A 13454-nucleotide genomic window follows, 5' to 3' on the forward strand; every position below is an offset into this window, starting at 1 on the left:
ATCTGTGGCCATTCATCTAAGGGGCAGGAGAATGCTTTCTAGATCTTGCACACACTGCCACAAATAGAAGCGCAGTAACCCACTCCAAGTGCAAGAGATGTGCTTCTTCACCTCACCAACAATTTCTCGCTTTGAAAAAGAAACAGCAGACGAACACCGTGTGGCCGTGGTACCCCAAATGCTGCAGGATATGGAGGATGGTGCGAGCGTATGTACAACTTGAACATAAGCGTAAGATAAAGGGCGTTATTTTACTCTTATAAAGCACTGAATATCGTCAGAGTTGCTGTGCGAAAATCGGGTCCTGCTTGATGTAGAGTCCTTGTTGTTGGAGAAAAGTACTACAAATGTACGGGGCGAAAGTAACTAACATAAGCAGGTTAGGGATATTTACAAGCCACCTCTTGAACGTTACGTTCGTTACCGCTATGGTGGCAAATGTGAAAAAGTCCGAATAGAACTGTTGTCTCCATACAACAACCACTCCTTCAGCACTGTTCTATGCCACATCCTTGAGGAAAAATGGTTGCAGGAATATTGTCGTAATGTTCACCCATCGTTGGAATCAACGAAACATGCCGTAACTTATTTGAAAAGGAATGAACACGTGCAGGACTCACGGTTGCAGTCTACCGCGAAGCAGCACGTTGAGGCTCGCTGGAATGCTTCGTGTTTCATGCAAAAATCCGTCTTTATGCATCATGAACAAACTGCTGAAGTTTTACGTGAATTCGGAAAATGGGAATTGACGATTTATTTTCTCGAAGCATTTCAAGGGGATACCAAGGTTGTGGAAACTGACAGTTCCTTGTGCCATGGGTGTACCAGCTACAGGACTACTGTGTTGAGGACAGTAAGGTAAGCACTCCCAAATATGCAAAACGACGCGTCTATAAATGAAATTTATATTTTGGTTACATATTTTAAACACTGGATAAAGATCGTGTTTAAAGAAGACGATGTGCCTCAATATTGTCAAACATATGCCGCGAAGCAGCAGTACTGAAAGCAGGAGCCTGAAACCTTCTAAGCGAAAAAATGGAAATAAAGTGAATGAATTTGTTTGCATTATTTCTGGTACTACCGGTGCGTCATCTAAAGCAACTATTGTTAACTAAGGGAGAGGAAGTTTATGCCTCTGCACGTTCCAAATGAGCTGACCTACGAGGTAACTGCGATGGTAAGTAAATATTTTATCAGTACTGACGCCCTGATCATGTATTTGTGAAAAGACGGAAATTTATTTGAACAGTGCACCAAATTTATTAACACTAAGCGATATAACATATTTGTTCTCCATGCTGATATGATGTATTATGTGCAAAACATCGTACAGAGAACGAAGCCTCACCATCGGCGCCTTCAAATCGTGTTAAGTGTGTGCAATGTGAGAACAGTTCTGCCGTAATATATCCTTTTAACTTCAGTGTGTGCCTACAAAAACTTTGAAATACTTGCCATTTCCTCGTACAGTATTCCAAAAATTCAGTAACTGGTAGGGGGACCTTTAACCCTTAACTACTATAGATTGTCTCTCAGACCGCTAGTTTTTTGTCTTGTGATACTTCACGCACCGCTGGCAAGCTACACGTGCCAGAAATCTGGCAGCGTTGTTGCAATTTGTTTTCTTATTTTTGGGCCTTGAGAGGTCTCATAGACGTACCATAGTGTTTGTGCACCGTGTTTTTGTTGAACGTTATCGTTTCTTCGTGGTGAGGAAAGCTAGAGCTCCTATGCAACGTTTTCCATGCGAGACTGATGTGGGTGTCCAAGAAAGCCTTAGTGAATTCTCATATGAAGACTTTGACGACAGTGATAATGAACCTGATTTCGATTATTTAGTGATCACGATGCTAATTAGTAGAAGAAAACGGATAGTGATGAAGATGTGACATCTGATGACGATAGAGAAGCGTACTTCTTCTGTAAGAACATAAATATGTTTTCCATGGAGAAAACAGAAGCCGGTAACTAACGTAAGAACAAGGCAACCCAGTATCGTCTTTACCTGCCTGAACTGCTACACATTCCGAAAGGTCTCTGACAAAACTTTGTGTTCTGCAGATAAGAGTCTCAAATATAGTAACAATTTTTTGAAAGACGAAAAACATGAGCCTTTTGTTGTCCTTGTACGAAGTGGAAAACAAGATATCCGTGTCAACAGTGTGGTGTTTCGATTTGGCTGGAGAATTGTAAGAGTGTCTCCGAGAAATGCGTGCTGACTGAAAGCAATTAAAATTTTATTCAGGGCCTCAGAAGTAAACATAAGGCAATTACATTCGTCTTCATTTTTTAAATAAATTTTTGACAAATTTTCTTCCTTGATGGAATAATCGCCCAAGGCTGAAACGATGAGTAGTAAACTCAAAGCAGATTCCAAATACAATTTGCCACAACTGAAATTTGTTTTTCCATACAGTTACGTTGCGAATATGCAGTAACGTCTTCCTGACGATAATCTAAGAGCGACTAGAGAGGTAACTATGTCCTGTCTTTTAGTAGTGGGTAAAATAAACTGCAAATTTTGCTGTGTTTTAGTTTTAAAAGTGTTTTAAATTCTGCATTGTTTAGAAAATGCAAATCTCCATAAAGTCTGTTTCCAAGAAGTGTAACGAACAACAGGAAATCATGGTAACGTATATACACCGACGATTTCACTATTAAATTTATAAATATTTATGAACAACATCCTGTGTTGTGGGATGCCACAAACTCCCATTACAAAATAAAATCCAAAAAAAGTGAAGCCTGGGATTCCATCGCGACAGAACTTTGCGTGGATGTGACCGAATTAAAAAGGAAAATGACCAGCTTATTAGCCACTTACAGGAAAGTCCGTCAGAAGAAAAATGAGCCTGGGAAGTCTGGCGCTGTGGTCGAAGAAGCGAGCGCTCCAAATTGGTTCGCTTTCAAAGCGTTCGAATTTCTGCACTGCAAATATCAGCCGCGGAAGACAATCAACACAGACGTAAGTAAAAAATAGTTATTTTGGGGAAAAGAATAAAAAAAATTATTCACAAACTTAATGGGGTTCGGTACCTATTAGTTTGTCTTCCACAGCTACGTTACTTTTTTGTCTTCCTCAGCTTACATTTTGGACCCTGTTCATTTGTTATTTTTAATTTTTTTGTTTTATTCCCTGATATGTTATTAACTTACATTTAGAAACTCCGAGCTGCCAGTAAGAGATATACAAACTTCCGGAACAAAATTTCATTATTACTTGCTTGGAGACTAAATAAAATGCTGAGGCTAGAGTAGAATCGCCAGTTCCTAAATATCTGAGCGCTAAGTGCCAACCGCTCAGTAATCGGTATAGGTTTCCACAATTTGCTGTCAGCCTTCGCTATCTTCGTTCCAGCCAAATTTATCAAATATTGAATATCAGATGCGGATAAGCGGCAAAATGTCTTGAATGTATGTTTCCAACAAGCAAGTCATCCGTCAAATCCACTCCCACTTTATCTTTTTCTGCTTCTGAAAACTGTGGTCATCCACCACCTGCGTTTTCTTTGGGCAAGGTTACGTCTTCTTATATCTTCTTCCTGAGCTAACAGGCGTATCACCACTTGCTATAACCACTTCGTCCATTTTTAAATTGGCACTGGATACGGCTACGAGTACGGAGCGGATACTCACGAGAAAAACCGTGGCAAGCAGCGAGGGTAGTGTGTGTGGACGCAGACGAGTCCCCTGACACACGAATCTAACAAGCACAAGTGTGCTGAGAACGTCTAGTGTGGACACACCTTTTATCCAACCATGGTCGTCCACAGAAATTTTTCCACGACGGGTGGCAAGACTGTAATACAGCCATTTTTTATATAAGTAACTGAGCTCAACGGTTTCGAGATGTGTCATACCACATGAACTAAATTTTATAGATGACACAAAGAACTTATTAAAGCCGAGAGAATTTATGGTTATCCACCGTGTCTAGGGATTCTGTAATGAATATTAGCTCTTTACACCAGACACCAGGGGGGGGGGGGGAGAGGGCAAGTGGTTCCTCCCCCTGGCGGAGGCCTATGACTGTAACATACAGTCGATCTACAAAAAATTTGCTGCTCCCATCAGTAAGAGCCAAAGAAGCTGGTACAAGAGAAATGGCAATGAATTAGCCGTAACTCGTGCCTTCAGTCAAATCTTGTTTGTGGGATGTTTACTGACTGAAGATAAAAGAATACGGCAAATTGAATAATACTCTGCACACGTTCTTCGCTACAGTCCAACCATGTGAAACTAACCGTCTGAACAGTTAATATTTGGTGCTTACGTACTATATTATTTTTCTTCATAACGAGCGCAAACATTCCACGTCGCACATTACTGATTTCGATTCAATCATTACAGTACACAGCTTTCACTCTAAGATGGAATTTAATTGCAGGCTCGTTTTCTGCGTTTAGAAACTCCGTTACAGCACGCTGTTTAAGCACCGACATAATACACATCGCCACGTCACACGCCAAGGTTATTTTACACGCTACAATTCGGAGCGCTCTAGCGGCAGGGGCTGAATTTGCGTCGGCGAAGCGGGAAAGTAAAATCGACTGCGTAAAATGCATGACAAGTAACACCTCAACCGACCGATATTGAGAAAAGAATTTAAAAAATTCTGAGGCGTTACTTTTCAGCACTCCCTTTTAATTTACACTGGCACACATATAGGCTATAAGACCAGTACTCGATTTCCATGAGGAGCAATGTCTGCAGCCGCTGAAGTGCCTGGCACGGATAGAAACAGAAAAAATTCTATACAAAAAGGATTTACATAAATATATATATTTTTTTCAAAATTCATCTGCAAATACGCGCATGATCAAATCCAACGGTAGTGGTAATAATAAATATGTAACCTCCAAGAGGCGCCTCACAGTGTCCCTGGAGTACAGGCACACCTGTAACCTCCTAAGTATTAATGCAATAGCAGAAGTAAATACTCTTCCTCCACACGATGCAACAGCAGGGGACAGAATTAAACTGCCAGGCGAATAAGTATCCACAGGTCGCGTCACGCAGTCACGTGACGCTTCTATAAATCGACAAAGCTACCTTCCACTTCTCTCGCACTCCCACAGCTGTTTGCAGTCACGCAACACAATAGCAACAACGCCGTGAGAAATGATACAATCATGTGGGCGAGATATATGTCGCTTCACAACTTAAGTCGCCACACGACATGTTTCGAGAACCTGACCCACTGTCTTCAGATGGGAAATTATAGCGTTTCATATCGCTTGTAGCGCATGTGTACTAATGGCAGCTACGCGCCTTTAGTCCAAATAGAATTGTAAATAAGTGTTATCAGTACAGAAATTTTATTGTTTACACTTCAGATTTTTTACCATAAACCTTGACAAAAACTGCGAAACGAACAAAAACATATGTAATATCTTGCCGCTTAAGATACTGGTTTACTACTGATGTAATACACTAATAATTTCATCTCCAGGCGACAGTGTAGCCCGTAAGGAAAATGTGTGTAAACATATAAAAGACTGACCGATTCTGTTTCCTTTATAATTATTGTGAACAGACACCAAGAACTAATGAAAACAACGATACATAAATATTATCGCCAAGCAAGTGATGTCCCTCCTTTATTCTTGGCCATGTATTTACTCTTTTATCACAGGAACGAAATGCAGAGCAAACTATAGATATATACACATTAATCCGCCAGCCACGTGTTGCATCGACGCTAAATCGCCAAGCAATTGGTTTCCCTCCTTAATTACACTTTTATTACAAGAACTAAATTCAGAACTAAGTACAGATACTGGCACATACACATTAATCCGCCGGCCACGTGTTGCGTCGAGGCTATTTTTTGTACAGCGAGCGCTGTTCACAGTAACCGGTAATGCGAAAAATCAGAAAATCGCATGTAATTTCATCCATCAATGCAACTGTACAGTCTTCACAACACGTTAGAACAAAAAAGTACATTTCCATTGTCTACCATAAACTGGAGTATATGTTTCGAATACGATATCTCTTTTGAGAGTGAGTAACAATACTAGAACGAATTGAAGAACCCGAACGCGAGAAGTAGGCTATTGGTCAACAACATTAAACTGCACAGAGAAAAATAACCAGGGCATCGTAGTAATTATACTCTGTCCTACCGGTAAAGAATGATTTCGGTGCCTATCACGTTTGGACAAAGCTTTTAAGATGTATACACACAAATCTCTGAGTAATAACTTAGCTGTCTTTGCCTGGCGATAGATTAGTGAGATGCAAGTAAACCGTGCAAGCTATGAAATGCTGGCTTTTGTTCTGCTGTTCAGAGTTTCACCGACGCTTAAACCTTCGGCAGCCAGCAAATCTAGGTGTGATAAGTTCTGGATGTAGTACTTACGAAACTGGAGGCACTATTATCACTGAAGATTTCCAGCAAAACAGTTCTGGGAGGGTGAGGTGAGGGGAAAGAGGTGTCAGCAGAAGCAATGATTGTGCGAGGTAGTGACTACTGATCTGATGACCGGTTATGAAATATCTTACCACCAGGTGTAGTCGAGTACAGCGTTCCTCCTGGAGTGGACGAGTAGTCTGCGGGCAGCTGAGATGCATCGTTTATAACGACTCTCCTCGAAGGGATGCTCTGGCACTGCGTCGCTTGTCTGGCCACGGGGGACGCGGACATCTTATGAGGGGGAAGGGCTAAGGCGCAGGGTGGCTATACAGCGCGTCTTGCGATCTCTGCTGCTTGCTCTCGTCGGCGTACACAACTCCACTGACTGTTGGGCCTCGATCTTTTTAGCAGCGTCTCCCGCCGAGGACGCACCACTGGCAACACCGCAAAGGCTCCGCGGGGCGAGAGGGGGGACAGGAGGCTGTTACCGCCGTGATCTCCACTGAGGCTGCTGCGAGAACAGATCGGTCGGTATCGACTGTGCGCTGGGCTCTCGCGACACGGATCAACCCCACAGCTCGGCGTGTAACTGTCTATCTGTGCGCACGCTCGGCAGCCGTTTTATCAATAAACGAGGAGCTAGCCAGTTTGTAACTGCGTAGTTTGCGCGCCAGTCGCCAAGGTCGCCACGAGCGTCCGTTCCTCGGCGGCGCTCGGCTTCCCTCGGAACCTGTCGTTGCCACGCCTGCCTTTTCTTTACGTGGCGCTCTGGAGTGTTGTTCACAGCAGGTGGCGTAGGGGAAGTGGCATTGGGCACCTTTCTGCTCTGATCCACCTCCACCCACACCGCCTTCCCCTCCTGTTTAGCTCGACAGGCAAGCCACCACTTCCGCCCTCCCTAGCTCCTCTTCGTAAATGTACTGAACGAGGTTCAATAATTACAGAGGCCGTGCGAAATTTCGCTAGTAGTCTATGATGGAGAGAGTTTCTACATTTTTGGAGTCGTCCTCTCTGTACTCGACTCTAGCGCTTCTCTGTTCTGACCTCTCTCACTTCCTACATTCAATTTTCCTGCCGTCACCTCTCTTCGATTTATGATGTAGCTAAGAACTTGAAACAAATCTTTTAGAGACAGAATATTAGATCGAAGAATGTAAGGGAGAAGATTTTGACACTGACGAAACGTTAAGGCTTAGAAGGTCGATATCTTGACTCTTGTGTTTAATAAGCTTTAGTAGAACAGACCAAACAGCGAGGTCATCGGACTAGGGAAGGAAGTCGGCCGTGCCCTTTCAAAGGAACCATCCCGGCATTTACCTGAACCGATTTAGGGAAATTAAAGAAAACCTAAGTCGGGATGGCCGGACGCGGGATTGAACCGTCGTCCTCCCGAATGGGAGTCCAGTGTGCTAACCACTGCGCCACCTCCTCGAAGCATTCAGATTTAGAAAATGATATAGGACGTCGAATGAATTAAGCAAGGAATTTGTACAACAACTTAATGATGTTTGGTTAAGCAAATCCGTAAGAAATGGCGTTGAATAATGAATGATAACTGCTCAAAAAATGTTTTGCAGTACATGCAATGTATGCGGACGTGTTTGGGCTTAGATTAAAGGGCGTAAGGAATGGAACAATAAGCGTTACGAAACTAAAACAAAGAAAGCTTAAATGTGAAATACAAGCAAAACAGTACCCATAATAAACGCAGTCTGTTTGAAAGTGTGCGTGTTTGCACATGTATGAAATCAAATATTACTGCTGACGTGGAAACTCCCTATCGCTCCCCTTCACATTTAGTGGTAATTTGGCCCACTGGATAGCCTGTCGAAAACTGAACACAGATCAAGCATGTAAACAGGAAGAAGGTGTACTGAACTGTGGAAAAAAGAAGCAAGATAGAAACAGTGAACGGTTCACATTAATATGTGCAACACCGAGCGACATTAATGAACGTCGTGTTGTGGTTGTGTAGTCACGGTGTCTAATTGCGAAATTGGGGGTCAGAGCTCAAATCTCCCTCGTGTCCATTATCTTTTCTTTTTTTTTTCACAAAATTACGAACTGTCCGTCCGGTCTTTGACGTGTCTGTTCGCTGTATTCAAATTTGTGCACATGTCGTGGTTTAATGTCACTTTGTAACAGCGACGTGTAACGAAGGGGCCTCCAGACGTACGTACCTCCTATTTGTTCCACACAGGTACCAAATATTATGCCTCTTGCGTTCCGTTTTGGAAGTTTTGAGTCTTGAATTCCTTCGTTGTAACATAGTTCACACCAGTTTATTTGTTGTTTTCATTTCTGAGAGAAGCGTATGCAGCATCTCGCGTGCTCTCGCTGTTCATCACATTTACTTGCGACGCTAATATATTCTTCTTACCACATGACTTACATTCTGTGATGTATAATGAGAGCAGGCGAGATGCCGCATAGACTTCTCACAGAAATGAAAACGAGGAATAAACGGATGTGAACTATGTTACAACGCAGGAATTCAAGAGTCGAAACTTCCAAAACGGAACGCAAAAGCATAACATGTGGTACCTGTGTGGAACTAATAGGAGATACGTACGTCTGGAGGTCCTTTCGTTACACGTCGCTGTTGCTAATGGACAGTATACCACGACACATACACAAATTTGAATACAGCAAACAAACACGTCAACGATCGCACGGACAGTTCGTAATTTTGTGAAAAAAAAAACATTGAGTAGGAGGGAGATTTGAACCCACCTTCCTCTACACAGTCCAACAACATGACCACACTTAACGTCTCTCGACATTGAACGTATTAAATATGCACCGTTCACTGTTTCTATTTTGCTTCTTTCCTCCACAGTTCAGTATATCTTCTTCCTGTTTTCGTGTTTGATATGTGTTCAGTTTCCGACGGGCTACCCAATGGGCCAACTTACCACTAAATCTGAGGGGGTGTGATGGGGAGTTTTTGCCAGCCAGAGTGGCCGAGCGGTTCTAGGCGCTACAGTCTGGAACCGCGTGACCGCTACGGTCGCAGGTTCGAATCCTGCCTCGGGCATGGAAGTTTGTGATGTCCTTAGGTTAGTTAGGTTTAAGTAGTTCTAAGTTCTATGGGACTGGTGACCTCAGAAGTTAAGTCCCATAGTGCTCAGAGCCATTTGAACCATTTTGATGGGGAGTTTCCCTCGTGCGTAACATTCAGTTCAGTGGTTACTGACTGCAACACGCTTTGATCCTCCTTGGCACGATCTCCACAACACGGTCGAGACGTTGCTGGCTAAGCCCGTCCCAATCTTCCGCGGCCCTTCTGAGGCCGCCCAGTATATGAAGATAATTTTTGCGACGAGACGATGGGCCGCCTGAATGAAACGGAGAATGTGCTTTATTGTCGCAATTTATTCTCGTATGAATAAAGCGATTCGGAAAATGTGCTGTACCTGAGAATGTTCTCAGCTTGAGTAAAAGGCTGGGGGAAGCTGCTCAATGTGAAGAACATTCTCCGATTTCGTATGAATAAAACTGGAAAAGTTTCTCAAAAGTGGAGAGCATTCTCCTTTTTTACGGCAGAATTTATGTTGCTCGGAAGACACAAAAGATTTGCTTAGATTGAATAAACAGTGGAGTGAGAAACTAGAAGTTTATACAGGTTTAGCAATAAAAATATTATTTGGCTGGCGATCTTCCTTTCCCAAAGTCATAACAGAAGGGAAGGCGGCCGCTGAAACGATGCGAAACTGAAAACAGTTTTGTGTTATTTAGCAGCCCCTAGTGTCCAGCCTGGTGAAGGAGAAGACTTACGTCTGGAATTTTCAGTTATTCATCACCATGTTTTCTCACAGCATACATCTGATATTTTGTTTTGTTAGAAACAAGTAGGTGAATCAGAAAGATTAATAACTGGCTCATTACAAAACTTGCTATCTGCTCTTCGTAACGAAACAGCACGGGCGACCGCTTGTACTTGACGCGGATCTTAATGCTAACTAAAATTATCTCTTGTCAGAACACTTGCCGAATAACTGGTACCACGCAGGGAAGCCGTACACTGCATGCAGACAAGCTCCACACCCCCCCCCCCCCCCCCACACCGTGAGATGATCTATGGCCGATCTCCCACTACTGTATAACGATCTTGATTGTCCCAGGAATGCAGCGGCTGCAGCAAACTCGGATACATCGCCATCGCTTGCCACAGTAATGATGCATGATACTCATACTAACAAATCCAACTTTGCATGAACTATCGCAGCTAGTAAGCCACTATTGCTGTTACTACCCATCCCACTGTCGCAGAGGTATTTTTCCCACGGCATGAGCCTTGGCACTTTTTTCCCTCTGCTCTTCAAATTGCTACCCTCATTCGCGTTTCTATCACCTGATGGACCGTGTTAACGCGTAGTCTTACCCAGACGCACGGATAACATCACAGCCCAGCATCTTGTGATCCACCTACTAGATAAGTAACATGTTGACGGAGGTGACAGTAGAACTTATGGTCTGGTCACCACGTTGGTGCGGGCGTGGAGGGGTCCCATCTCTTCGTGTCAGAAAACCCTTGACAGAATTCCGGTTTGGAGAAGATGAAAATGTGATGTATTCTTAAGATTTCGTTCGCACGTTGTGTTCACCTAAGTTAAATAATAAGAAAGTTCCCCGCGTGTCGAATATTCCGTAACACTAGGGGCCCTTGCTCGGACACTCCTAACAGCACAATTTCGGACGAGGCACGCAGATCCACGAGCAAGAACCTCCGTATGAACACAGTGTCATTAAGGCTTGCTTCACACTTGGGCAGTTCCATTTGGTTCGATTCGTTGTCGGTTCTTTTCCATCGCTGCCGACGAGTGTGAAACGGTGCTTCGGTTTCTGTTCGGTACCTAACAGAAACGGTAGAGCACCGAGACACGAAGCGGTCATCAGGTTTCTATAAGATGCGAACTCGAGCCCAGGGAACAGAAAGCAATTAAGGCATTCACACACGCACGATTCAGTTTTTGTTTTAACCTGATAGCGACTGGATCTCTCTAAAAATTCTCTTCTATTATTATTATTATTATTATGAGTGGGTTGCCCGATGTTGCCGTGGATCGACTGTCTTCTGCAGTGCAATCTAAACCAGTGCTGTCAAGAGTTGTGAAAAATATAACCATTTTTTTCGTTGTTCTCTCGGGGGCATCAGTCGTGTGGTATAACTTGCAATCGATTCGTATTCAACTGCGTGTTCTGTGTGTGACTTAGAGCGCTATCTGCATGCAATCGTTAATAGCACACGTCTCTGTGCCACAGTCAGCATAGGGCTTCCAACGAATATGTGATGAACCATGTCCATCGATGGAAAACCTTTTTCAGCACTCTCATTTGGACGAACGAAGATGTATACGATGCACTCCATTTCTCTGCCACATCTTGGACATAAATCGAGTCTACAGTTTCATAACTGCGATGATTCTAATTTAGTACAGGTGTCCGTGAGGTACTGCAAACCCTATGTATATATTTTCTTGACAGTTGTCCTGTTTACAGAGTTAGTGCAGCATGGTATGTATTTTCATATTTCAGACACTGAAGGTATGTGTTTGCCTGTTTCCTTCTAAGACGCATTTTCCATTGCTGACGATCTTTCCATAGGACTGACGTGGGCATAGTATAATTTCCGAACTGTTATCGGATGTGAACAACGGGCGCTGTACATCTCCGGAAAGCTATATGGTGCGTGTATCACTAGGAACCTATGTTTTTTTTCTTTGGTATAGAAGGAAGTAGTTTTGTCATCTTAAAGTTCGTCACCGCAGCGAGTGGGATAGAAAACTTGCAGGGTGGATGTATGTCAGATGTTGTACATACATGTCCTGCTTTAGAGTACTAAGAATGGTTCAAATGGCTCTGAGCACTATTGGACTTAACTTCTGAGGTCATCAGTCCTCTAGAACTTAGAACTACTTAAACCCAACTAACCTAAGGACATCACACACATCCATGCCCGAGGCAGGATTCGAACCTGCGACCGTAGCGGTCGCGCGGTTCCAGACTGTAGCGCCTAGAACCGCTCGGCCACCTCGGCCGGCAGAGTACTAAGAGCGTTGCACTATGCATGACTAATATTTCGGAAACCACATGGCTTTAACATTATAGTATGTTTAAGTGTAGAACCGTGTAGCCTTAGGAGTGTGTGTGTTTATGTTCTATGGTCATTTCTGTCTTGCCGATACCTTCTTGGTACGGACCCTGACACTAGAACATTACTTTAGAATTGATAGCACAGTTAATTTACGTAAAATGGCTCATCTCCATACATCTGGAACTCTATCATGCATAAACCACACGTTTCGTCTTAACCAACTGTTATATCATCGTAACACTCTCATATTCACTTTACACCTCCTCAGCAAGTGCGCAGCAGGAGAGTCTTGTGGACTTGGTTGGGTGCTGTAAGTAAGACTGATGCAGAACAGTCTTCGCTGAACAGCAGTTACGGATTCAGTTTACTTTGTTCCTTCATGAGATGTGGAATGTACTGGTTATAGTACTCTCCTAATTCTGGTCCGCTGCAATTTAAATCGGCGATATTGCTGTAGGGAGGGTTGGTCAAAGACAATGTCGGGAGATCTTCCAATCTCCAACTTTGTCCTAAGAATGCGAGAATACTCTGTGACTCCACACAGGGAAGGACGGGCAACTGTAATCGTAAATTACACACTATGATCAAAGTGCTAGAAATATACAGATAACCTAACTGTATCGATACAGGACGCTGTCTGGAATATTTGGTGTATATGTCCGAGAATTAACCATGAATGGACCTACTGAGCAGTCATCTAACTACATTTGCAGTCTAGTATATGGTAATTGCAAAGTAGTGTAGGGGTGGTTTAGTGATGATACAGAATTTGGGAAGCATGCTGCTGTGTCATTTGTCGGGGTTGAAATTATGGAAAAGCTCGTAAATTGATAAAATTTATCGCACTATCAACTGCGGTGTTTATTACAGTACATTGTTCCATATCAATGGTGTCTTTTCCATCCCATTCGTCTACTGGTATGCTGTTGATTATAACATAATGATTGACTGATACCACTCGTTTGAGATGGAGAGAGTCTTGGTGGGAGCAACACC

At 43.2% G+C, this 13454-nt stretch overlaps 1 protein-coding gene across 2 annotated transcripts in view; it reads right to left on the reverse strand.

Moving 5' to 3' along the window:
* LOC126162707 (eukaryotic translation initiation factor 4E-binding protein) overlaps positions 1–13454 on the reverse strand; it is a 147619-nt gene that overhangs the window by 18604 nt on the left and 115561 nt on the right. Inside the window, exon 1 of one of the 2 annotated variants that reach the window (XM_049919366.1) lies at positions 6511–6993. The exons of the other annotated variant lie outside the window; for it this stretch is intronic. Within the exon in view, the coding sequence (XP_049775323.1) occupies positions 6511–6652 (142 nt within the window). The 5' untranslated portion in view covers positions 6653–6993. Of the gene's footprint in view, positions 1–6510; positions 6994–13454 lie in introns of those variants that run through there. 2 annotated transcript variants of the gene reach the window in all.

The sequence above is a fragment of the Schistocerca cancellata genome, chromosome 2, assembly GCF_023864275.1.
Source record: "Schistocerca cancellata isolate TAMUIC-IGC-003103 chromosome 2, iqSchCanc2.1, whole genome shotgun sequence".
NCBI lineage: Eukaryota > Metazoa > Arthropoda > Insecta > Orthoptera > Acrididae > Schistocerca > Schistocerca cancellata.